Source organism: Copadichromis virginalis, linkage group LG16, assembly GCF_057382275.1.
Source record: "Copadichromis virginalis isolate Kocher_CV1m ecotype Utaka linkage group LG16, C_Virginalis_male_GT1.1, whole genome shotgun sequence".
NCBI classification, from domain to species: Eukaryota; Metazoa; Chordata; class Actinopteri; order Cichliformes; family Cichlidae; genus Copadichromis; species Copadichromis virginalis.
The window spans coordinates 38481138-38508603 of NC_140633.1; the positions used below are offsets into that span (position 1 = coordinate 38481138).

General features: G+C 39.1%; 1 protein-coding gene across 2 annotated transcripts in view; it reads left to right on the forward strand.

The window, feature by feature from the left end:
- LOC146691351 (polycystin-1-like protein 2) overlaps positions 1–27216 on the forward strand; it is a 44513-nt gene extending 17297 nt beyond the window's left edge. For both annotated transcript variants that reach the window (XM_085434728.1, XM_085434727.1), the window contains 33 exons: positions 222–438; positions 1067–1209; positions 1354–2467; positions 3249–3394; positions 3495–3656; positions 4263–4400; positions 4662–4793; positions 4971–5095; positions 6155–6275; positions 6398–6529; positions 7178–7291; positions 7835–7949; positions 8045–8235; positions 8319–8549; positions 9015–9116; positions 11349–11527; positions 11851–11997; positions 12837–13036; positions 13129–13340; positions 13531–13717; positions 14800–15040; positions 16790–17030; positions 17202–17298; positions 17390–17512; positions 17695–17880; positions 18968–19295; positions 19430–19563; positions 19770–19897; positions 20963–21123; positions 21245–21455; positions 22630–22731; positions 22854–22985; positions 26700–27216. In XM_085434728.1, coding sequence (XP_085290854.1) covers positions 222–438; positions 1067–1209; positions 1354–2467; positions 3249–3394; positions 3495–3656; positions 4263–4400; positions 4662–4793; positions 4971–5095; positions 6155–6275; positions 6398–6529; positions 7178–7291; positions 7835–7949; positions 8045–8235; positions 8319–8549; positions 9015–9116; positions 11349–11527; positions 11851–11997; positions 12837–13036; positions 13129–13340; positions 13531–13717; positions 14800–15040; positions 16790–17030; positions 17202–17298; positions 17390–17512; positions 17695–17880; positions 18968–19295; positions 19430–19563; positions 19770–19897; positions 20963–21123; positions 21245–21455; positions 22630–22731; positions 22854–22985; positions 26700–26903 — 6396 coding nt within the window. In that variant the 3' untranslated portion in view covers positions 26904–27216. The remainder of the gene's footprint in view (positions 1–221; positions 439–1066; positions 1210–1353; positions 2468–3248; positions 3395–3494; positions 3657–4262; positions 4401–4661; positions 4794–4970; positions 5096–6154; positions 6276–6397; positions 6530–7177; positions 7292–7834; positions 7950–8044; positions 8236–8318; positions 8550–9014; positions 9117–11348; positions 11528–11850; positions 11998–12836; positions 13037–13128; positions 13341–13530; positions 13718–14799; positions 15041–16789; positions 17031–17201; positions 17299–17389; positions 17513–17694; positions 17881–18967; positions 19296–19429; positions 19564–19769; positions 19898–20962; positions 21124–21244; positions 21456–22629; positions 22732–22853; positions 22986–26699) is intronic.
- Positions 27217–27466: the final 250 nt, after the last annotated feature.

The window sequence follows — 27466 nt, forward strand, 5'->3', positions numbered from 1 at the left end:
TCTTCTCATAGACAGTCACAATTTAATATGTCAAGATTTTTCTTTATCAGACAATTTCTTACTGAATTAAAATGCTTTGTAGAGTATTTTTAATGTATCTTTAATGTATTTTCATAGTAAACACTAATTGCCAGATTAATGTGTTATCAGATTAACGTGTTATCTGCTTCTGTTATCTGATTAATGTGTTCCTCTGCTTTGTAATTCTGCTTATCCCACAGGTGTGTGTTCTGGAGAAAATAGTTGGACTTCAGGCCTCTGTGTTGACAGCGGGCGATGAATGTTTAGATTCCCCATTTATTATTTTTGATGTTTCCCTTGTACGAGGAGAGCCTGTGATGCTCTTGTTTTCTCTTTCTGGAAACAATGGCTTGTTCACTGAAACCAGACAAATGAATACCAGAAAGGAAATGTTTGAAACTGAAAACCCAATTCAAGGTGAGCTTTAAAATGTAAATGGTAAATGGACTGCTTCTTATGTAGTGCATTTTACCCCTCAGCCATAAAAGGCTAATTGAAGGTATTGTTGTCGTTCTGCCAGGTGGGCGGGCATCATGAATACCAAAGATTGTGAATGTGATAACTCAAGAACAAAGCAACATAGGATGTTCAAATTAGTGTATCTATTAAAAGTCTCAGACAAGTTTAAATCTTGGTGACCTCAACCTCAAGGTCAAAGATCAAGTTCTCCAAAAATCTTGTGAATGATAATCTAAGAATAAGGCGATATAGTATTTTGAAATTGATAACACAGGTATTCCATAGTGTTAATGCATCTCATTTTCTACTCTGCCTAGGCACTCTAAGTGCTTTACACAACTTACTTACAACTTACAACTTATGTTCATACACATTCACTCACATTGATGGATGCATTGGGTTGGTATCATGCAGACTGGAGCTGCCAGGGATCAAACCACCAACCTTCTAATTAGGACTGTAGATGACCTGCTCTACCTCCTGAGCTACAGCCACCCGAATTTGATGTCAGTCAAAATGTCTGAAACATGAATATTTACAGATTCTACTGCTGATTCATTGATGTTTTCCGTGTGTTTTTCTACAGGTTCTATAGAAGCAAAACTCAGAGTTTGGAACATCTTCTCCTCTCTTGAAGTGGTGCTGAATATATCTGCTTCTTGTGATAAAGATTTAGGCTTTAAACCCAGCGATCAAAATAACATTTTGTTTGGAATGAACAACAGACGGGTAATTACAGAAGTCCATCCAATTTATAGTTGTGTAGTTGTACTTCTAATGTAACTGTACAAAATAATATTTTAAGTAAATATTAACCCTCATCCTCACCTTTGTTCTACCTTACCTGACATTTATAAATGCTTGTGTTTTCAGAGAAAGAAGCATGTTAGAGTTGGCAGAGCTCTACTGACACTCACAGCTAACCGTTCAGCTACAATAACTCAAAGAGATGGAGGGGAAGGAGACTGCGGAAACGACGACTGTGGAAAAGGCAACTGCAAAAAAGAGGGAGGAGACTGTGGCAAATGCGACTGTGGAAAAGGCGACTGCAAAAAAGAGGGAGGAGACTGTGGCAAATGCGACTGTGGAAAAGGCGACTGCAAAAAAGGGGGAGGAGACTGTTGCAAAGGCGACTGTGGAAAAGGCAACTGCAAAAAAGAGGGAGGAGACTGTGGCAAATGCGACTGTGGAAAAGGCAACTGCAAAAAAGAGGGAGGAGACTGTGGCAAATGCGACTGTGGAAAAGGCGACTGCAAAAAAGGGGGAGGAGACTGTTGCAAAGGCGACTGTGGAAAAGGCGACTGCAAAAAAGGGGGAGGAGACTGTTGCAAAGGCGACTGTGGAAAAGGCGACTGCAAAAAAGGGGGAGGAGACTGTTGCAAAGGCGACTGTGGAAAAGGTGACTGCGAAAAAGAGGGAGGAGACTGTTGCAAAGGCGACTGTGGAAAAGGCAACTGCAAAAAAGAGGGAGGAGACTGTGGCAAATGCGACTGTGGAAAAGGCAACTGCAAAAAAGAGGGAGGAGACTGTGGCAAATGCGACTGTGGAAAAGGCGACTGCGAAAAAGGGGGAGGAGACTGTTGCAAATGCGACTGTGGAAAAGGGGGAGAAGACTGTTGCAAAGGTGACTGTGGAAAAGGGGGAGGAGACTGTTGCAAAGGCGACTGCGGAAAAGGCGACTGCAAAAAAGGGGGAGGAGACTGTTGCAAAGGCGACTGTGGAAAAGGGGGAGAAGACTGTTGCAAAGGCGACTGTGGAAAAGGCGACTGCGAAAAAGGGGGAGGAGACTGTTGCAAAGGCGACTGCGGAAAAGGCGACTGCGAAAAAGGGGGAGGGGGAGGACCTGATTGCGGAACGGATGGAGATGGCTCCAGTGGCTTGTCATGTAGCATATCTCCACAGAGTGGAACAATCCTTGATGCTTTTGATATAACTTGCAATACTGAAAATCCCTGCTCTAACTGTCAGTATTGTTTCAGCACTCAGAGTAAGTACTTCTGAATCAGCAAAATCTTTTAAGACACTGATGTAACTAAGTTTAACAGTGGCATTTATTTTCCACGTTGTTTTAACATGTGGGGCGATTTGTCCCAGCGGTAAGTTGTGTTTCTAAAGATCCATAGAAACACGGGGGTGGCACTGTAGAACAATCCAAAGTGACTGATCCCAGGGATGAGTTAGATCCTGAAATATATGTACATATTATAGAAAGAAGCATTCCTTTCAAGGCCTCACTGTAAAGTCACTCTAAGTAAAAACTGGCACAACTCACCCCACTTTCCGCTACTGATCAAACGGCGTTGCCCAATCTGCAAACGACGTGGCCAATAGGAGGCTTCTGCAGCTACAGCCTAAAAACACACGCATTTACTACCAAGTAAAACAATAAACATACGGCACAAAATAACATACCAGAAATCGATGGAAGGCTTCCGGAGAAATAATCCACAGGTGATCTCCACAAAAACACGAGTAGCACCACTCAACCAAAGTGTAGCCCATTCAGACTGAGGCAGTAGTGACATGACTCCTACCTGTAACAGCTAGGGAAGTCAGGTGACAGAGGGCTCAAATGCGTACAGCGACAGGTGAGCAAGTGAGGGATGCAGCTACTATTATCGTAGCACCATATAATGTGATTGGCTAGTAGTGTGATTAATAATCCAATACTGAAATATTCATAATATTCATTTAGCTACAAACACAATGGAGTATATTTCACTAGAAATCTAATAATGATAGAAACTCTCTTGTTTGAACCTTATCAGGTAAGACTCTGCGATGCAGTCAGAGCAATGAAGTAAAATTCATCTTCCTTCCTCTCGGAGACAGCAATTCTAACTACAAACTGAATATACTGGCAACTGCAACGGGTGAAGGCCAAACAGTACTCAGCACCACTATAACTGCACAGGTATGCCACAAATAGGATGCATGTACTGACGAGAAAAGATCCAGAGTACGGAAATGCTCTGATTTTGTAGTACTGTGAGAAAATATTTTCTTCTCATCAGGTTATGGATTCAACTATGAGCTTAAGCTCAATAGAGAACATCTTGGATCAGCTAAAGGCAGAAGGCCAGCTGTCACCAGAAGTCGCTGGACAACTCTTCAGTTCTGTGGCCAATGAACTTAACGACCAATCTGATCCTGCAGGACAAGCAGATAGGCAAAAGGTAGCAAATCTCATCCTGTTTAAGGATAGGACCAGTGAAGAGCCTTGTGCTGCCAGCAGGGCTAAGCAAGCTTTTAACTTTTAAGGCCTTTACACACCGGATGGGTTAAAATTTTTTCAGGCTCACGTATAGTTAATGCAGCTGTTAACATCAACCGTGTAATTTTGCAAAAAGAGTCTGGACAGCTCCACTGACATCCTAAAATATGTACAAAAACAGTCATAATGCAGTTATGAATCAAACCACCAAATTTTCTCTGTTGCTTCTTTGTTGTGAGATTTGGATGAACCCAGAATCTCCATTTCTTCCTTTTGTTGTTGTGTATTCAGATTGCAGTCAATGTGTACAGGCCTTTAATAGGGCATGCTTTAGGAGCCGCCCAACAGTTGATTCATTCAAAGGAAGTTTCTGTGTGTAATTTTACATCTTTTTGACAGCTTCTCAAGAAAACACAGGTCTAATTTCCAAACTTAATCAGACAGGGTGGATGGAAAGGAAAAACCATCTCTGTGAATCAGGAAATGTTTGAATCTGAATGAACAACATTGTTACTGTAAAATTCTAATATGTCACTTTTTTATGCATTTATTTTGTTGGTGTCTGAAGCTTCGACAGAAGATGCTGGACATATTGATTGCTATAGTAAATGAAAATCTCAACAAAACTCTACAAGACGTTCAGGTGTTAGCCACAGCACTTGCTTCTCTCGTCAAGAAAGGGACTGAACTCAATACATCAGCACAGGTACTGTAGAGAAGTTCAAAAAAGGAGGAATCCATCAGTAAGGACTGTAGACATCTCTCTGCAATGCGTACCGATGTATTTTGCTTTCACTGTAGCTCCCTTCTTAATGGGAAGTAAATGTTTGGTGGACAGGGCTTTTTTAAAATTAAAGGTGGGACATGAGGACCACATTTTAAAGCTTTTGACAATTCAAAAATGTTAATATCTTCATAATTTCTCCCAAATACATGTCTGTGACTGTGAGTTAATTTCCACCTTCAGGAAAGGGCCGCATCATTGTTCGCAACCCTGAGTTCATTTCTCCTCCACATGGATCTAAACGCAACTGAAGTCTTTGCCACAGCCAACATTATTGTGGAGGGCATAAGCAACATGCTCGACTATTGTCCCAGTGTGAGTCTTATGAGGCCGATACTGATTGTGTTTATTTCTCTGGGGAATCGTGGTAGCTTTTAATGTTAGATATGCAAATCAATATCACTTCCCAGCAATATCTGCTGTCTCTTCAAAAAAAACCTTTTTGTATTTAAAATCAGTTTTATTTCTTATTCTAAATGTTGTGTGTTGCAGAAAATCACCTCAGATGGCCTTCTTGGGGCCCTGTACAATATACAGAGTGCGATGTTGGTCTTTATGGAGCTCAATGAGGACTCAAGCATAATTCAGAAAACGCACGTTAAAGTATTTGTCAGAAGGTAAGTTTCACTTCGAATGCAAGACAAAGTTATCAAACAAAAATTAACCACATGTCCCAGAAATTTGAACTGGAAAAATCTCACTGATGCTGGTATACTAAAAAGCTGAAGCCTACAGTCACCTGTCTACGGATGGGTGACAAAATAAAGGAAAACCTGCATAAACCACATGGAAAATTCAGCAAATACAGATGTTTCAAATTCAAATTCAAATTTTATTTGTCACATACACAGTCATACACAGTACGATATGTAGTGAAATGCTTACACAACTGCTCGTGACCTAAAGGAAAATGAAAAAGCTATGAATAAGATAGGAAATAAATATAAAAATTAAAAAGAGCAAATTTAACTAGGAAGGAATAAAATAAAACAAAATAAAATATAAAAATTTAAGTTAAAAATGAAATAACTGTACAACACAAATTGGAATGAAGGGTAAATTTAACTGGGAAAGAATAAGATAAAATATATAAATTAAAGTTGAAAATAGAATAACTGTACAACAAAATACACAATACACAGTATAGAAATATATAAGAATGTATGAAGAAATATAAATATATATATACACAATAACAGCAGCTGTACAAGTATTAAATGGAAATGAAGAAATATAATGTCCATCTTGTACAATCCACATTTGTAAGTGCCACATTCACATTTTCCACATTTTCCATAAAACAATGTTGTGTGGCACCTATGAAAGCGCTGAGGAGTGACTATGTCCTAAAAATATCCGTTTACTACAGTAAAGGCAGAATCTGTGACAATCCAGATTGAATCCAGTTTTGTTTTTACAGTGGCTTATTATACTGACAACATTATATAGTAAAAGGATCTCTTACTGAGCCTCTTTGAAGTGACAGTGGTTCACATTTATGTCCCCTCCAGTTGTTAACATAACTACCATAACGTGGTTACAAGTAGCCAAGTCGCAATGAAAACACATTTTACTTTGTATATTAATAGTTTATTGATTCCAGAGCTGTTAAACTTGCAAACTAATATTTAAGAGAAGCACATGTTTAATGTGGATCTCCTGATCTTTTCTTACAGAGTTTTACCAGCAGTCTTGTACACAGGCTCCGTAAATATTACCAACTGTACCTGCATCACATTTTCTCTCCCACAACTACCCACTACCATACTTCCTTCAGACAAACCAGTGGATGTGCGAGTACGTCAATACCCATGTGCCTATGAGTGTTTGTGCTGTGGATATGTACATGTGTGTAAATCAATTTTGCTCAATCATCCTAACGTCTAATGTCTGACCTGATCTTTGAATTACACTTTCAGATGCTGAACTTAGATGTAAACCCATTTTGTTGGAAGGTGGGATGGGACATCAGCAGATTCATAGGTTATTTATCCCTCACAACAAAAGAAGGGTCTGTTATCCCTGTGGAAAACTTAAGTAAGGATATTCAGGTCAGTGTAGCAACATTACAGCATCCACACTTACTGTTTTCAATCTCCTTTTGAGAGGACTTGTTTCTGGGGACTTTTGAGAAATGCATATTAAGAATAGTTTTGTGACAGAAGTGAAGATGGTGAATCTGTTGGCCAGAATTCCTATCAATGGCTAAAACACTGGCTAAAAAAGAATCACAATAAGGTCATGGAGTGGCCTAACCAATCTCCAGAATTTGATAATCTAGGGAGAGAGCTGAAACTGTGAGTCACCAAGAAGAAGCCAAGAAACCTGGAGAGTTTAGAGAGTTTCTGTAAAGGGGACTGGGCTATAATCCCTCCCTAGATGTGAGAGAAGGTGGTGACCACCTACAAGAAACATTTTACTGCTTTCAATTTCTCCACCAAGTGCTAAGTCATATTTTACTTGAGGATTAAATACTTATGCAAATACTTTCACTCAATGACAAAAAAAAATTATATAATAGAAAAGGGCCTGATGTAATTCTGGGGAGGGATTACTACTTTTAAATAGTAGTACAATTAATAGTAGTAGTAGTACTAATTAATATGTTACTTGCATGTAACTATTTTACAAGTTTAAAATATGTTAAAGTGGCTACATTTTGAAACAGTGGATAACTGCTTTCTAACATCTGACTTCAGATCATGTTTCCACGGTTTGCTGGAGAACAAGTGAACACCACTATTCTGGACTTGGGGAACTTCAGCACAACGGTTATTGATATTCCTTCAGCGAACTCTACCCTGGTTCTAAAGGTTCAGTGACTTGTTCTTTTATGTCGACTCCTGAAATTAGAAGAAGCAAACATGCTTAGTGGACAGTTATATTATGGTTACATTACATACAGAGGCTACATTCTGTTCAGCGTGACTTTTGCTTGTGACCATGCTAACATTGCTAACTGTTAGCAGAAAGTGTAGCTACAAGACAAGGCTAAAGAAAATTTTTACATGGCAGTTTTGCATTAAAAGATCAGCTATTGCAGGTCATCTCCTGGAGACCACGAATATATGTACCAGTTTCTGACACATTTCATCACCTACATCAGAAGAATCTTTATTTGATGTAAATTAATGTCATAGTGATTAACCGCTGACAGATTGTCATGTCAAATATGTAGAGCCACGCTGTTACCCTCCCTAAAACTTCATATCTTTGCTACAGTGTAGCACTATGATGACTGCAGCCAATCATAGTTTTACTAATTATATTCTTTATTCTTTCATGAAGGAAATTCATGATTTTATTTTAGATTGCGCATTCATAAGATTTTGTCTTGCATGTCCAACCTTTTAAAGATGATGCCTTCAAAGGTTCCTTTACCCTTCAAAGTCCTCCTTGGTTATAATGACTACCCTACTGAGACAAATTATGTAGCGGCAACAGAGATGCCTCAGCAGGGAGCCACACAAGGTAAGAAATGCCTTTGCTTAATTGTGGTGACAAGATTTTTTCCACTTCTAATGTGACTGAAGTGAGATTTGACTGTGTCTCATGTGCCTGCACAGAGGAGAAATACACATGGCTCCTGCACCCTGAGGATTTAAAGGGCAACACTGGAGTGCATTATCTTGTTGTGAGACCCATAGTGGGCCCAGGTATAAAATCTATAAATGCCAGTTTATCAATTACGCCCATCACAACCTCATGTCAATTTTGGAATAAATCACTACTGGACTGGAGCAAATCTGGATGCAGAGTAAGTGCAACATTTCAATCTGCTACACGTACAGTGAGGCGTTGCTTAAACAATAATGGAAATATAAGCTGTTGTCTTTCAAGGTTGGTGCCAATACCACGCATTTAGAAACCCAGTGCCTCTGCAACCACCTCACCTTCTTTGGGAACTCCTTCTTTGTCACTCCCAACCTTGTCGACCCGTCACGCACTGCTGAGCTATTTGCAACCTTTGCCGATAATCCTGTGGTTGTGTGCTTCGTCGCGGCACTCTTTTTGGCATATCTCTTGGTCCTCGTGTGGGCAAGACGAAAAGATATTCAAGACACAGTCAAGGTATTGCATCTCTCGTGGACTGAAGAACAGATTAAAAATAACAAAAGGCTTGTCTGTTTCCTAGGAGTATTATATATCTTAAAAAAAAACACAACAACAACTTATATGTTAGTTGTTCTGAGGTGTTTTCTGTGGAAACAGTTGTGTTTGAGGCTCCAGGGGACGCTTGATGTTGTGAAAACCTGGAGGTGTATGAGTTAGAGAATAAAGAAAATAGCTAGAAAGACTTTGTAGCTCACTTCTCATCTGTTTGATCCTTGAAGCTTAAGGTCATTTCAGCCACTTCTAAAATACACACTTGTATCTCTCTGCATCTTCTATATTCTTACATGAACTCTCTCTCTGGATAGATAGATAGTTTCTAGATAGATAGTTGAACGCTAATATGTGAACAGCTTTTCTGTTTGGGAATAGCGTCTCCATCTCATGTCCATATAATATTTTTGCTTGTTGGCTGAATAACAGGTAAAGGTGACAGAGCTGGAGGACAATGATCCAATGGATGAGTATCGCTACCTGTTGAGTGTCTGCACCGGGCATCGTATAGGAGCCTCCACTTCCTCTCAGGTACATGTGTTCAGTCAAAGTCACACTTATCACAAAGTTACTTTAGACTTGTGGAAACATCATGAGATGCACGTTCTCTGTTTTCAGTCTGCTTATCAGCAGCTCATCTTTTTACAATTTCACCACCAGAGATGGGCAGTAGCGTTACTGTAATCCGATTACTTTTTTCAAGTAATGAGAAAAGTAAGGGATTACTATTGCCAAAAAAGCAATTAGATTACTGTTACTTCTCCCATAAGCACCCTGCGTTACTGCGTTACTAAACCGTGATTTTGTTTGTGAGCGTGTCTCACGACAAGGACGTACAAGCGTGCGACGTCCGTGGCAGCAACGTCCATGTGCAGATCAACAATGAATAATATGGAGTGCAGGAGAGAAGGTACGACCATGCGGCGTTTAAAGCTTGGAAGTACTGGCATTACTTTGAGTTTGATTCTGTAAGTGACAAAAACATTAGCGTTTGCTGTTCACTCTGCGTGGAAAAAAAAAACTTCTTTCTACAGCGAAAAATTAAACATTAAATCTGAGCAAGCACCGAGCACACCGCCACGGGAATGTGAAATTCACAGAGAAATCCCCGGATCCTCCCACTGACATGACTGCTGAGGCACCGGGCAAACCTCCACCCGCCCCACTCCTGCTAAATAGATGAAAATAGATTTAAGAGCCACAGGACCCAGTGCCGCTGAGTCTTAGATTTTATTTGAAAGAGTGAGTGCAAACACAAAACATTATTTTATTTTATAAGCTGGAATATGCAGAAAATAGGTTTGAATGTTAAACACATTTCACAGAGAATATTGCATATAATTAAATTTTTGCTTGATGCTTAAAGTTAAAAGATTAAAACCAATAAAACACGTTTTAAAGAGAGACTTTTTCATTTGATTACATTTTACATAATGATGGATTATGCAGAAAAAGAACTGGGCTGAAAGGTCTTTCGCTTTATTATGTATTGAGGTTGTGTCTCATGTTTTTATAAACTAAGTAATAAAGTAACTAATTACTTTTGAAAACAAGTGATCAGTAAAGTAACAGGATTACATCTTGGAGAAGTAATCAGTAATTAGTAACTAATTACTATTTTCAAGTAACTTGATCAACACTGTTCACCACAAACAAGAACTTTTTCATCTGTGTTACCCAAACACACAATACGCCATTCAGCAACTCTTCATGTTTCGCTGGCAGTGAAACACCGTGAAGCACTCAATAACCAAAGACTTCTGGGGTTGCTCCATCAGCTCCATCTTAAGGGCGAGTTCTAAAATAGGCTTGTGAATACTCAGCTTTCGTTAGGTGGTGGGCTTCATACACCTGCTCTTTCTGCCGACACATTAGGCCCCATAATATATGTGTTTTTTTAGCATGTTCTGCTAACACTAAGCTACAGGCAGATTTGCACTTGGGTTTCAGCACATGCTCTGTACTGATCACTTAGGCTGCTCATCTCATCACTCGTATTTTCTGTCTGTACTAACTTTTCAGTGATTTTTTTTTCTTTCAGTAACTTTATGTGAAAAAGTACATTGTTTGTGTCTTTTCTTTTCTGTATTCCCAGACTGATGTATGCAATTACATATTAAAGAAAAGGCACATGCACATGCTTTAATATCTATCTCATCAGATAGAATAGAAGAAGAAGAAAGTTAACGAGAGTGGAGCTTAAACATGCATTTTTTAATGTCCAACCGGTGGCAACTCCTCTGGATGGAAAGTAAAGAAACTAATAAAACAGACTGTATAGAAGTATTTTGGTAAATTCTTACTTTTCTACTTGTTGCTAACATCTTACCAGTTTTGTAAATGATGGTAAAACATTGTGTGTCTTAACGTCGGGGATGTTTTTCTTGCTGTTAACACTGACCTACGAGCTTGTTAGCATGTTAGCATGTTACGAGCTCATGTTTAATGAAATTCTGTAACCTGTTTCCTAGCAAAATATAAATACATGCACAGCACTGTGTGTATCATATGCACTGCACACAGACTCTCACACTTACACACAGTGAAATCTTAATTGTTATTTTTACAGTGGTTATTCTAACTGTATGAAACAAACAAAAATTGATCAAGTCCGTATTTCTATTACTATTTGAAGTTTTCCCTAATATATTGCCAGAAACAGTTTAAACCAGTACTAAGGCGCTACCATTGCTCTCATATATGGAATCAGAATGGTATTGTTTTCAGTTTTATACTTTTCATGCACAAAATTGATTATTTTAGGTGACAGTTACTCTGCTGGGCACAGAAGGACACAGCGAGCCTCACCACTTGACAGATTCAAAGAAACGTGTGTTTGAAAGGGGAGCAGTGGACATGTTCCTGCTAACTACGCCCTTCTCCCTGGGAGACCTGCAGGGCATCAGACTATGGCACAACAATTCAGGAAGCCATTCTGCCTGGTAGGAAAAAAAGAAATGTCACAACCACACAAAAGAAAGGCATCTCGACAATTATGGTATTTTCTGAGTCATTAGAAACATACTGTTTGACCAAAAACACCACAATGATTGGACATTAAGGTGAATACAGTGTGAATCCGGTCCCAATTACACTGATCTTAAAGATAATTATTGTTGCTTTTTTAAGGAAAACATGGTCTTTAAATGCAATTCAGCTGTCATTTTAAGTAATATGTCTTCTACTGACTTTTGTGGGTGTCACGTGGAGCAAAGCAGAGGTCACATGATTGCATCTTGCATTTACATTGTTTGCCTTTTCTCAGGTATGTAGGCAATGTCATGGTGCAGGATTTACAGACAGAGGAGAAATGGCATTTTCTATGTAATTCCTGGCTGTCGGTAGACATTGATGACTGTTCCCTCGATAAAATATTTCCTGCTGCAACAGAGATGGATCTAAAAAGGTTCAGGTAAGCGCAAAGCCTGGTGGTACGTTTGGTAGCAGAATTACACGTACAAGCACTCTGTCTAGAGGCTGAACATGAAACCCAGATTGGGAGTACTGATCAAATGCAAATTCAATCGAATTCATGGTTTGGAGTTCCATTTGGATAATGTTATGTTTGCAGCAGGCAGGGTAAACTATCATTTTTTTTTTTTAATGAAATTCACTTTCACAAAGCAGCAGCCAGAATTTACTTTTCAACTCGTTGAAAAATCTACCAGTGCTTGTGGACTTTCACAAGGCTACCAGAAAGAAATTATTAGGCCCAGGTATGATTAAAATGCAAGGTGGAGGGAGAGTGGACACACTGGACAGAGGATGCTGAGCTGCCAAGCAGGAGAAAAAGAAGAAAACAACAGAGAAGATTCATGGATGATGTGATAGAGGACATACAGTGGGTTGGTGTGACAGAAGAAGCTGGGGATAGGGTGAGATAGAGGCAGATGATCTACCATGGTGACTAAGGGAACCAGCTGAAAGAATAAAAAAATGTGACTACAGAACAATTTATTGTTTTATTTGAATTTAGCTGAATTTCCAAAGACGAAATGAAACCCAGTAAAAGCTGCCACTTTCTTCTCATCCCAGTTGAGTAGCTAAATATTTGGTTTAAGCGCTGATCTGGTGATTTAGTGGGGATTATTCGCTTTTCTTTAGGCTCTAAAACCTCCAAATGCTTCAGATCTACAATAGTGTTTTACAGGAATTAGAAAAAGATTAAAATGTGATGCTAATCCATCACTAATTAGCTGTTTATGAAGGTTTAAAACATTTGATTTTTACAATGTTGCTTTTATCTTTCAGTAATTTGTTCTTCACAAAGACAACAAAGGATTTCAATGACGGACACCTCTGGATTTCGGTGATCAGTCGACCACCGAGCAGCCACTTCACCTGTGTGCAGAGAGTGTCCTGCTGTTTTTCTCTGCTGCTCTGTACCATGTTAACCAGTATCATGTTTTATGGGATCCCAAAAGATCCCTCTGACCAAGTAATGGACCTAGGTACATCAAAAATGTATTGCCATTAAATTTACTTTTAAAAAAGTGTAAAAAAGTCCAAATCTAATTAATCTATTTCCCATTTGTATTTTCAGGAAGTTTTGAGTTTACTTGGCAGCAGTTCATGATTGGAGTTCAGAGCTCCCTCATCATGTTTCCCGTCAATATCCTCATAGTCAGTATTTTCAGATTCACTCGTCCTCGGGAGTTTTCTTGTTGCCAGCGCAAAAAAAAGAAAAAGAACACACAAGATTCTTCTGCCACAACGGACATGACTAACAGAGTGTCTTTAGATGTTATCATTAAGGTAGGTGTTTCCTGTTTTTGTGTTTCTGCATTTAATATTAAGGTGCTGCTAAACTGGCACCCAAGCCTTATGACAAACCTTTTTGTACGTGTTACAAATACTGATGGTTTTGTGGGTTTAGAAGAATTTCTCTAATGTGCATACACTTCATTTGGTATCAAAATTCGGTATTGAATGTGCTTCCCCTTAGGACATCACAAGAATTGCCCACTCGCTCTCTAAGACGATGAAAAGCAACGTCGCATGCAAGGAGATTAAGTTTGTACCTGGACAAGAAAATGATGTCAATGCTATACTTTCTGTGTTGAAAGACTTAATCACACAGAATAACACAGCTAGTGAAAATATCGAGACAGAAACACAGCCTCAGCTATCAGGTGAGTTCTCGTGTTAATAATTGATCATGATCAACCAAAAGTGCTGCAACACTGCCCCAAACCCCCATCTTATTTAAGTTTGCGCGACCTGCCCGTTAAGAACATATTCTTGGGTACTTCTATATCAGTTTCAACATTATACTGTTCAGAAAAACAAAACTAAAGTTGAAGCACGGACATCGTGACACACTGGAGGAGATCAAGTGGCCACTGAAGTGCAAGTAGCTTTCTAAAAACAAGAGCAAAGTTACAGGGAGCCAAATCTGGCGCCTGCTGATGAATGATTGTGCTGCTGAGGCCAAAATCACCTGCCTCTTCAACTGTGGTGCGTGCCACTGAGTATCAGCACACACCACACTGAAGCAGTGTACAGCAAATCTTCTCGGTTTCATGGCTCTTTACGATGTTACCTTAGAACACGCTGACTGTCTGAGCCTAGAAAATGAATTTATGGTGAATGCTGCATCTTCCTCGAGCGATGCTTTGCCATTGGGGTGAGGTCTACTGAGAAGTACTTTGGTTTGAAGCCGGGGTCAGTTGGACACAAATTTTTTACATGTTAACTCTGCACCACATACGAGTGCGTAGAATAGGATTCATGTCTTCGAGTGCCTCTGGATACAAACCAGAGGGGAGATCAGCTAACTCGACCTTTGGACTTTTCACAAGTGTAGTCAGACAACTTTATGATCACAGCTCTCGCATTAAGGGTCAAATTAGTACTTACATATCAGAAGGTCTCACAAACAGTTTGGTGTCAGTTCTTTTGCTTTTAAATAACATGCAAAGCAAATTTAAGTGGCGTGCTACAAATTTGATGGACGTTGTTTTTAATCAGCTGTTAATTCAAAGAGGCATAAAAGATGAAAATTTGCCTGAAAGGACGGACACTGCAGAGTTCTGAAATCATTCAGAAGATACTTGCTTATATGACAAAGTGGTTGTTTGAAACAAATAAAGACAGAATTTGAAAACGCTGCCAACAATCACATTTCTGCAAACAAAGCAATTTTTGCTTTCTGAACACATCATATCATGTGCTTCCTTGAGATTTCCAAGTAATAACATATGTACATTTTCAGATAGCAGCGCTTATCCAGCATCGGCAGAGGGGGTGATTCAAAAGAACAGAAACAAAAGCCAGTATCTGTACAGACAACTGTGTCGCATCGACAGTGAGTTGAGTCAGCTGGGTCCCTCAGGCTTCCCGAATCCACACAGCTACAAACAGGCGCTGCAGCAAGTCCAGAGCACGAAGGAGTTGCTTGAAGATCAACTCGTTGCATCCAACAGAGGCGTTCCAGATGAACCCACCAACAAAACGTATGAAAGTCACTCTGTAAGAGGACCGCGCTGGTGCAGTTAGATGTCACATCCATCTAGAACATTTTATTTTATCTTGGAGGAATTAACTGCAGTTATAGCTGCTGTATGTCTTTGTTTTAATTATTATAGTCACTGCAACGCTTTTAATTGATAAAATTAAAACTCAACACAAAGACGGGGGTTGTTGAGGCACTCTGAGGATAAAATCATATAACAAATTTGTTCTCGCAACAATTCAGCAAGCAAAACACACCAACGTGTATCGACTCAAAGTCTTCCTCAGGGACTGACACATGCACAGCCTAGATTAAATACCCTGGCTCGCACTCAACCAGCACCTGTGTGCAAAGTATTTTAAAAAGACAGACGTCCCTACATATCAAAGCAATAACAAAACCTCAGCAATGTTCTGTAAGAATTATCAAAGAAACTACAAAAGCAATATGAGAAAAAGGACCAACAAACACCATTTTTAAACTCACAGTAAATCAAAATTGAGCACAATTCAATCATTAAAATACGTTGAGCTAGAGTACAAAATTTCACTAGTCAAAATATGCATGAGCCTGCACAGTAAGCTATTAAAAAACTTCAAAAATAAACAATAAAATCTATGAGAGTTTCAAGATTGTGACTTTAAATTTTAAATCATCAAAATGGGTGTTCTATGAGTGAAATAACTGAAGTCTAATTGCTGATCTGCAGAGGTAGAAAAAGTGCCAAAGTACAAGTACAGGTTCTTAAAAAAATACTAGTAAAGTATTAAGTACACTCCAGAAAAAGCTGACTCAACTTCTTTACTCAAGTAAAAGATGAAAAAAAAAAAAAAATAGGCTCTGAAATGTACTCAAAGTGAGAAAGTAAAAAGTAGCTCTTTGAAGCACATTTATATCAAGTATTTTTATGCAAAGCTAAATGAACTTTGTGCTATTACTCGATCAGTTTCAGATGATGGATCTATGTGTCATCAGCTCAAATTCAAATTCATCTCTGCTACATTTCATGTAACCTAACTCTGAGCATGAACCTCTTCTTCCTGTTCTGTTTTCCTCTTTTCCCTTTATGCTCGCTCCTGCAGCCAGGAATTGTGCAATGCTCCAGCCCACTTTAACCCCTGACTATAGCGTGATGAATGATGCAAAAAATATGAGTTATCAAAAGCTTTTGCTTCTTTGATCTCTTTGTATGTGTAAAGCCCCAGTGATAGATACAACAGTAGGATTACTTTTCTGTTACTGTTTCCACCATTTAGCCTCAGATCACTCAGATGTTTGAAGGCAGCTGTGAAATAAAAACTTCCCTCAGTTGTCTTAAACCTAAAGTAATGAGCCTGGTTTGAAAATGTGAGGAGTGAAAAGTATAAATATTTGGGTAAAAATGTAGAGAGTAAAAGTTAACAGCTGAACACAAATACTCAAGTACTTGACTAACAAAATAGTTGTACTTCCTACCTCTGCATTATTGAGCATATTCAATTCAATTTTTCAGTTCAGTTTTATTTATATAGAAGGAAATCACAAAAGCAGTCACCTCACGGTGCTTTATATGGTAAAGGCCCTAAAGTAGTATAATATGGAGAGCAGTACTGATTTAAACATGTATACACGATGTTAGGATAATGGCCTATTACTTTGCAAAAACATTTTTACTCGTTGCTCTGTAAAGTTACATGTTAATGCTATTGAAATTCATATTGGTGAAAGGAAATGTAATTTTACTTGCTGTTCTGTCGCTCCGTGTTTACAGGGCCAGTCCGTCAGACAGCACTGATGGCGATGGCGGTGAGAAAGAAAGGACGTGCTGTCACGGAGGTCTACCCTGGTGGTTTATTTTTTTTGGCTGGCTGCTGGTGATCGCAACCAGTGTCGTATCAGGCTTTTTCACAATGCTGTATGGCTTGAAATTTGGAAAACCGCGCTCCATAAGTTGGTTGGTATCCATGGTTATTTCCTTCTTTCAGAGTGTCCTCCTTATTCAGCCGCTGAAGGTGAGAAGAACATTTGTCTGTTATATACATACCCTTAAGATTTCCTGCACAGTTAAAATTTCAGTTACACAATTTTCTTATAATTTAACGTTTCTAATATAGATAATTTTTTGTAAATTTAAATATTTACTCGAAATAAACCACTGCATTTATTCATGCCTCTCAAAACAGGTGCTTTGTTTTGCAATCTTCTTTGCTCTTGTGATTAAAAAAGTCGACGAGGAAGATTTTCAAAATGTTCAATTTGAAAGAAACCACAGAAATATCGGTAAAATATCAAGAAAAACTCTAGAAAGCATACTTTCTTCCTCTTTTGTTTAAATACTGAACATTTCTTTGGCAACAAACTTCATCCACAGGTGAACAAATGTTTGTGCGCTATGGCAGTGTTTATGAGCCGCCGCCTCTGGCAGACGTAGAAAAAATGAGGAGGAACAGGATGCTGGAACAGAAAGCCTTTGCTCTAATCAAGGAGATACTGAGTAAGTAGACACACAAAGAACTGCGAATTAACCTGATTAAAACAAATTGAAGGAAATCTTCATCAACGACAGAAACTGCAGAAAAAATATAATAATTTTGACTACAACTTATCTTCCAGGGATGTTGTAAGTCTGACCTGAAATTAATGCTGGGTTTGACTTAATCCCCCTGTATGTTTCAGTCTACATGGGGTTCCTGTGGATGCTGCTGCTGGTGGCACATGGCCAGAGAGATCCAAATGCTTTTTACCTAAACACACACATTAAACAAAGCTTCTGTGGAAACGCCCCAGCCACCATGGCAATTCAAGATGTATTCAACTGGGCCAAGACATCTCTACTCAGTAACCTCTTTGGACAATATCCAGGTAAATATTTGTTACAAAAAGGACAGTCAAACAGGACAGGGCTTCGCTTCTATCTCTGTTGTAGACGTTGCCAGTTACTGGCCACCTCCTCTAATCTGCAGGCTCAGTAGACTGTTATCAAAGGACTATGGGAGAAATGGTTTTGCAAAGAGCAACAAAAGTCCATACAAGGATGTTATCAGAGTGGAAGTGGAAAGCATTTGATGACTTTCAACAAGGAGTCATGATTTCTGACCTAAAGCTGTTTATTCTGCTTCACTGTGTAGTTGTGTTCTTACTTTTAAGGGTTAGTGTTGAACCTTTTTTAGAACGTTCCAATAGCAGAACATACAGAAGGGATATAACCATATCTACACGAACAGGTGAATTCGTTCGAGGTTCGATTCGATGGTTTGTTTTGTTATTTCATAAAAGTTTTAGAAGACTTTTTTGTTTATTAAAGCAGAACACATGAACAGATTAATCCAGCTTTATGTCAAAGCAACTGTTTTGTGTCAAGTGTCATTTCATTAATATCTGTGTATTATTTTAAATATTGTGCCTTAAGTCTTCACTGAGATTGCAGTGATATCAAATCTGAACTTTGGTGCAGGAAGTACAGATTATTATTATCTATTATTCTATATTTCCTGCCTCTTTTTTACATGTGCCCTTTTATCCCTCAGCCGTTAAAGGTTGGTGGAGTACTGCTGTCACCCTGCCAGGTGGTCGGGCAGGCAGCGTGGACACCCGACTTTGTAAACACGATAACTTGAGAACAAGATAAGCTAGGACTTTCAAATAGGTGCATCAACTAAAAGGATTACACACATTCAGATCTTGAGGTGAAGGTCAGAGGTCTAGTTTTTTTTTGTAATCTTGTCAACACAAGACACATGACAGTTTTCCCAGCGTATGTTAGAGTGCTTTGACTTGAACCTTTTAGCTAAATCTATAAATATATACATGCTACACAAAGGTTTCTCATCCTGAACTGCAATGATCTTTGCAGCTGGGCAGGTGCGTGTAGGTACGACCTAAAAAGACCGTAGCCTACTCAAATGAAAAATAAATGACAATAAGAGTGAAATGTAAAATACTGTTCCAGGATTCATCACTGATGGAAACTCGAAGCTTCTGGGAAATGCACGTCTTCGTCAACTGAGAGTGAAGAACTCGTGTGAGATTGCAGGCCCCATGCTAAAGATGGTGCCAGGCTGTAGCGCTCCATATTCATGGGAAGCGGAGGACATGGGCTCCTACGGACCTGGCTGGAACACGTCTGTTGGAAATAACATCTCTGCAAGCATTTCCAGTCCCTGGACGTACCAGACACACTCTCAACTCAGAGCTTACCCCGTCTGGGGAGAATTGGCGCGCTACAGAGGGGGAGGCTTTTCAGTGGAGCTCGGCCCAGATTTACAAACTGCAACCAGGTCTCTACCTTAAGAAAAATCGAAAGAATACCCAAGATGCTGTGTTGTCTGAGAGTTAATAGTCTTCTTGGTTGGTTTTAAAATGAACATATGGAATATATTAACAACATTAATTCTTTAATATTTATCCACAGCACCCTCGACTATCTGTTCAACAATATGTGGTTCGATGTTTACACGCGGGCCATCTTTGTTGAGTTCACTGTTTATAATGCAAATGTGAATCTCCTCTGCATTGTCACGCTTTTGCTGGAGTCCCCTGCTGTAGGTAAGGAGAACTGTAATGCATCTAAAGCTTTGTTAAAGAAGACTCTATAGAATGGATAACACATCAGACTTTATTACTTTTCATATGTAACTCCAATCTACATTTATTCCCTTTTTACACCTTCATACTGAGAACTCCGACAGCCTATGATTGAGATCACATTAAGCTGTACGCATGTAAGTGAAGTCTTCTCTCTGACTTTGCAGGAGCCTTTCAGTTAAACAGTGAAATGCAGAGTGTTCATCTCTACCTGCCAGGTGACGGCCTCCACATCTGCATTATGACCGCTGAGATCATTTATATGCTTTTCATCCTCTATTACATGTTCAATCAGGTAAATACAAACATTATTAATACATAATGGAATCTAGTTCCAAATATTGTTTTCTATGTATCCAGTTAAATAGACTAACTTCATTTAGCCAATGAGGTTTAAACAAACTTAGAATGGCATCATCATCACTTTTTGGTTTCCTGACCATTATTTTCCTGAGAGTGAGCAGTTACTGTTTGTTACTGTGATCGGCAAGAATTAGTCTAACGTGGATTAACTACGAGTGTCGTGAGGCTGAACAGTCAATGAAGCCACTCTGCATGTTTCTATTAATCATTTTTTATTAAGTCGTTACTGCCTGTTAATCCAGAAGCAATTAGCAGCTAAATCAGAGCATGTCAAATGCTGTGCAGCTCTACTGTACTGTAATTACGAGGAAATTACAAAGTTGATGCTGATATAATAGCATTAATCTTATTTGTCATTCGTAATAATCCTTTTGCTTTTTAGTGCATCACTGAGTCACATGTTAATCACGTCGTTTCACTTCATTCAGGCTCATTGTGATCGTGGGTGTCGACCATTAACTGTAATTTCTGAGCCAATAAGCTCCTATTGTGTGCCCTTTGTTGCAGTCCCTTAAGATTATTATGGTGACATAAGCACACAGCTTATTTTTCTGTATCTGTCAAGATGTCATGTAGCTACACCCCCTCTGAAATTCACCTGGAAGTCCCAAAGACTGCATGTTAAATTAACTACAGTAAGAGCTTTAGACAACATATAATCTCAATTATTAAGGAGCCTAAATATCCATAAATGTGCTATTTTTATCTATCTTTGTATTGCTCTCTCATAAAGATTTTTAGGGTTAGATAAACAGTATACAGTAAATGCTTATACTTAAAAACCTCTTATGTGAGCACTGAGACTTTCATTAAATATGATCAGATTATTTTCACATGCATTTGGACATCATGGGACAAATCAGCACTTTTATTTGTGCAAATTGTCAACATATGTTTGGTGGTGTTCCTGCTAAAACCTCAACAAATGCATGAGCATGCAGACAACCCCCTGCTGGATTACATAAGAGCTGTTGCTCTCACTTCTTTTCCTGGAAAGGGGAAATTAATGAAGCAGCAGCGCTGGCTTTACTTCAAGAACAAATGGAACCTTCTGCAGCTTTCTATCATCCTGCTGAGCTGGAGTGCCGTGGCCGCCTTTATCCAGAGGACTCTGATCACGAACCGTGATATAGCATACTACCAAAACCACAACGACAAGTGAGATTAACGTAAAACTCTGCTTTAATTTTAGCTGTTTAACTGCAAAAACATGCCTCTCCCATGCTTGGTGTTATTTGGTGGGTTGTTTTTTTACTCCACATCTTTCCTGTTTTTATAGGTTTGTCAGTTTTTACCAGACAGGCACATCAGAATCACTTTTTCAATATCTGATGGCTTTCCTGGTCCTGCTCGCCACTGTCAAACTGTGGCACCTGCTTAGACTTAACCCAAAGATGAACATGATCACAGCTGCACTGCAGCGAGCCTGGACCAGCATAAGCGGTCTTCTTCTGATCATTGTGATCATGTTGCTGGCTTATTCCATTGCAGTAAGTATCTGGTTCCTTTGACCAAATCTTGACTCCTCGCAAATAAATAATTTTGTATTTACATGGACAAGAACAGAACGCTTTTTGGTGGCGGTCGGGAGGGTTATTAATTACAGCCTAATCTTAAAAGTAGAGACTGTGTCTTTCTCCTGAATCCAAACTGTAAGCTGGTTCCACTGAAGAGTACTCTGAGGTCTTTAAGATAAGATGGGGAATGCTTGTTCAAAACCGTGTATCTGAGGAGAAAACTATAACACTTTGGACAACTTGAAAAGAGAACTTCTCTCAGATTTAACGGTGCTGCTCAGTCAAAGCAAAAAAATGTTCTCTAAAGCCTTTAATACAAAGATTTAAAAAATATATCTATTCTGAAAATTAATTAAAAAGATTAATTTATCTTAATAATTTGAGAAAATACACTTTTTAGTAAAATAAACAATGTTTTAAAAGTCAAGAACTCAACTCTTTGGAAACACTGAAAAATCTGACTTTGTCTAATCCAGCGGTCCCCAACCCCCGGGCCTCGGACCGGTACCGGTCCGTGAGTCGTTTGGTACCGGGCCGCGAGAGTTGAGGCTCAGGTGCAAAATGTATGGTTTTCAGGGTTTTTATCGGTTTTCAGCGTTATTTTGTTATCGTTTTTATCGTTAACTTGGTTTTCCTGGGTCTTTTCACGTGTGTTATGAATAAATCTTCTTTTTTCGGTACCGGTACTAGTTTTATTTTGTTGTATTTATCCGCGACACCTTAAAGGCCGGTCCGTGAAAATATTGTCGGGCATAAACCGGTCCGTGACGCAAAAAAGGTTGGGGACCGCTGCTCTAATCAATATAATTTAAATTAAAACCATCCAGTAGTTTGATAAATTACATAAAAGTCCAAAACGAAAGGACAGCTGATGCTAATCTTTTCCACTGTGTGCATTAGAGGACTTGAATAGTGATGAGCGTTGACTGGAGAGCCGGGGCAGGTGGTGTTCATTATATTTGTAAATTTAAACTAATTCATTCTGTTATAGTACAGTGTCATTATGCTTTAAACGGTGCGTGAAATACCAATCAAGTAACCTCACTCCATTATCGCCGAGATTATTTAATGAAAATTGAAATCCATGATGGGCAGGAATGATCTCAGCGGTCCTTCTGCTGATCTAATGGTAATTTCTCTCCTTCAGTGTAACGTGATTTATGGCTGGAACCTATCCTCTTATAAAACTTTCATGGATGCTCTCATGACTCTCATCGGTTTGCAGATAGGCATCTTTAACTATGATGAGGTGAGAATGATCGTCTCAGGATTTGCACACATTAAGTCAACATTTTTCTTTTTCTGTCATTTCCAATTTGGTCAGTTAGTTTCAAAGTGGTAATAACATCTAACTGAGGCACTATCTTCTAGGTCCTGGCCAGCAATCCTGTGCTTGGTGGGTTACTCATTGGTTCCTGTATAGTTTTTGTGACATTCGTGGTGCTCAATCTCCTGCTCTCGGTGATCCTCGTGGCATTCAATCAGGAGCAAAAATACCACAAGGTAACAAAAATCAGGATCATTTTTCTGTGTTTTAGTTATCCTCACCATACAATTTTAATCATTCAGTAGCAGTTGAGTTGTTCACGCATTTTAAATGTTACTGAATAACTCAGCTGATATTGTTGCTCTAGAGGAATAAAAGCTGAGCATTGGCCCAATGGACTTTTTAACCAGGTTTTTTGAGACAATATTGGCGAGTGAGAGGAAAATAGGAAAAGAAGTGTACCAGTTCTCAAAATAAATGGGATGAGAGGATCTGTTGTAACTACACAGGGATAACGTTGATCACATAGGAGAGTTGCTGAAGCTAGGTTAAGAGGAGAAGTGATCATCGGTGAGCAGCAGTGTGGCTTCATGCCACAAAAAAGCACAGGTGCCTTTTTGTGCTTCACTGTGTCTTTGTGGATCTAAAGAAATGTATAGATAGGATAAGTGGAAGCGAATGGATGGATGGATGGATGGAACGAACGAACGAACGAACGAACTTTGGTTCAGACTAAATCAGAGCAGCAAGGAGCTGCCATGAGGAACACCTGAAAAATAGGCCCATAGATGTGAAGGAGGATGTTCAGAGGGTTGATGTGTCACAAGAGCATAGAAGCGATAGGCTGAGGTGCCAAAAGAAGAAAAAGAAGTAACATTTGCTTATTTTCAATAAACTCTGGTTCCCAGTGTAAAGTGTACCCAGAGAAAAGATGACATGTCCTACAAAAAGCTGCAGGTTTGACACTGTCAGTCTGTTCTTGGCACTTTTTTTCCTGTTGTGTGATTTCTTAAGTTTACTTTGCAAATATCCACATTTTACTCCAGCTGTTTCCAGGCCACAGGCAGCAACCATCTCCCATTTCTTTAAAAATCTAAATGCAACAAAATTTTACCCAGTCATGCACCTCCTAAGCACATGGGCAAACTTCACTGAAATTTAAGCTTAAAAGCCAGACGAGTGCACCTCACAAAATCATTACATTCAGGTTTTGAGTGGACAAGAAGCAGACTTCCTTATTATCCAATCAGAAGTCTCTGTGTGTGAGTTTTTAACAGTAAATGAAATACAAACCGCGCTGTAACTCGCAAACTGAAAGGTTGAGGAATTAAAAGTCAAACTCAAAATATAAAACACTAAAGTCATGAAACCAAACTGGAACAGCCACAAATTCCTAACACTTGGCTGTGTTGCTTCCATTTTTATGGGTGTCAGTTATGTAAAAGCAGAGAAGGCAAACGCTTTGTCGTGTCAGTAAAGTGCACCATGATCTCGTAGAGTAATTATTAAGAGAATTTGCTTCTGTGACAGAACATTTATTCATCAGCAGAGACCCGACAGCTAAAAGACGACAAAAAAAGTGAAGTCAGTTTAAAAGTATGATTGTGAATGTCTGAGAAATATATATTTATGATGCTAATTAGCAATAATTCCTGTAAAAGGTTTCCTTGTACTCTAGTTTAAGCTACAATTTGCTGTCCAGACTGTTTGTTGGTATTTGTTAGACAGAAGCAGCCTGCTGTGTGCACTGATGGGATTGGAGATAATGCTGATATTGTCAGGCAGGAACCGTCTGCCTCGCTATCTGAAAATGCTAAGATTACATTTCTAAAGTTGTCACTTTGTGAGTAAGACAGCCCATATGGTTCCTGAAAACACAACTTAGTCTTTACACAGAAGTCGAGAGCAGCAGCCAGTAGCTTTAGGTAATGACATCAAAGTATCCCGTAATCTGTGAGTGCAAGAGTGAATTTTATTATTTCCACCATCGTTCATGTTGTCTGCTTCCTGTCCTTTTTGATAGAAATGTGTATTTATCTCAGGAAGAGTACTGACTTCTTATTCAGGAAAGACTGTGAACTCTGCAGCTTCTGCTTAAATGCACTGAAAAAAATGCAATTGAGTGGTTGTTACATTTACAAAAGTCTAACTTGTGATTTGAAGAAAATAATTTCATGTTTCTATGGTGAACGTAATTAAATCATGTAGGATCTGCATGAAGTTCAACAGCTTAATTTGTTCTTGTTGAGATGACACGATAGGATCTAGTAAGAGTTTCTCACTTGTCACGAAAGTCACAAGATCACATGAGATTTCAAACTGCAGGAAAATCGTTGGAGTTATAAGAGGCAGACAACTATAAACACACCATGTGTGCTATTGCTAATTATTGTGGTTTAACCTGTCAAGGATAAAAAGGTACAGAAAATTCTGCATCAAGCCTTGAAATCATAGCTTTCCTACTTTTGCTAAACCTCGATTGGTGGCGTGGTGGTTAGTGCTGTGGCCTCATAGCAAGAAAGTCATGGGTTCAAATCCACAATCTGGCTAGTTTGCAGTGGGTTCCTTCTGAGCACTCTGGTTTCCTCCCACAGTTACCCATAAGTGTGAATGTGAGTGCAAATGGTTGTTTGTCTCTATGGGATAGACTGGTGAGCTGTCCAGAGTGTACCCTCCTCTTACCCTATCACTTCTCGGTTATGCCCCTGCAGCCCAGATAAAGATAGAAGGGTGGAAGTTGTTGTAAATCCCTTCACGTCTTATGTTAACCAGACTCTAGACCAGGGGTCTCGAACTCCAGGACACATCTAAAACCTGCAAGTTTTAGATGTGTCCTTGATCCAACACAGCTGATTTAAAGGCTAAATTACCTCCTCAACATGTCTTGAAGTTCTCCAGAGGCCTGGTAATGAACTAATCATTTGATTCAGGTGTGTTGACCCAGGGTGAGATCTAAAATCTGCAGGACACCGGCCCTCGAGGCCTGGAGTTCGAGACCCCTGCTCTAGACTTTGTTGAACATTGAACATACAACATGTAGTATTTAAGTGACCAAGTAGTATTAGGATAAAAGTTAGTGAATAGTGTTGGAATAAAGTGACAAAAATGTGAAGGATTAAAATATTCCAAGACCTCATCTTACGTCATCTAAACATGTTTCAATCATGTTTTATTGACACAAAATGCACAGGTTTATTGAATATGAATAAGTTGTGTTGCTGTAATTTAGTTGTTTAAGTTTCTGCCAAAGCAAAACAATTGTATGCAACCACTGTCCACTATTGAACCCGACATGTTCTTTTTTTAAGTGCAATGTTACATAACTGCAATTATTCAGATTAACTCAGGGCACTTTGGAGGGTTGTGAAAGCTTTTAATGATCTATTTCACTGGTGGCAATTAAGAGACATTACATAATTCAGTAGTCAGTGATACTTGTTTGCACAGTTTAACTGAGACAGCTAAGAGAATGCAATCAAATCTTTCACTAAGGATTCCAGGTTAAAAATATTCTGCAGAATCAAACTGACCAAAAATTGCCTCCAGGCCAGCAGGCTGTTTCTGCCAGTTCGATTTCGACCTGAGGTGTAATTCTCAGTGTTAATTAAAGCGTTCTGCATTCAGACAGTGTCCATTCTGTTAACTTTTAATGGTTTTCTAAGTCGCTGAGTGGGACTCCTAAACAGGAGTCACAGCAACAGTTCAGTTCCAGCATGGTTTATTTATTTATTTCTATTTTTAAAATATATGCTTTTACAAAGGGAAAACATTGATGGAAGTGAGGAAGCACAGCGGTTTTATTGTTACAAAGTAACCGTAGGAGCTGAACTGTACACCCACATTTTAGGATTCGTATTTCAAACTTGCACGAATATGTGCAAATGGTCAAAAGAGCTCTCGCCATCTGCAGTACTTTATTATGGATTTTGAATCTGTGCTTCCTTACCCAGCCTTCTGAAGAGGAGGAGATTGTCGACCTGATGCTGATGAAAATCTACAGTCTTTTTGGCATCAAACGTAAACATGCAAAAGACACCCGGGAGTCCGACGTGAGCGGCGGATGTGGCTTGGCCCAAAATAACAGCAGAAATATCTTAAGCACTTCTCCTGATTCCAACATTTTTCAGATGTCTGACAAATACGTAAACCTCTAAGGACGTACTGTACTTTTATTCCACGGTGTTCTCTCCTATCCTTTTTTCCCTCTTCTCGAGAGCATGCTGCACTGTTTTGTGAATATGTGTAATAGCTTATCATAACACACAGAAATACATTATTTGTTGAGATAAATAAGATGTTTAGAGCATGTTGGACTCAGTGTTGTTTTTATTGCAACGATGATACTCAGGTTGCCAAAAACATAAGAACTATATGAGTATTTCATACATATATTGTAAGTATATAGTTTGTATGTGTCTCGTAATCATACAATCAATGTTTCAGCTTTAAAATAAAGAGAAAAATGCATTCATGTGTGTGATTCATGTGTTTGTGTCTAATAACCACTGTTATTCATTTAATATTCCCCAAACAGCTTTGATTTCTCTAAAACACGCTGTCCTTGCAGGTCGAGCTTACTGAAACTGGTTTGTTCACACAGTATCCACAGACACTGCAAAATAGATGAGAGTCCATCACCAAGCAGATCGCAGCCAAACACACGCAGGCATCATTAGAGAGGCTTCGTCTTTTGCAGACTGTCAGGTTCTGACATCAG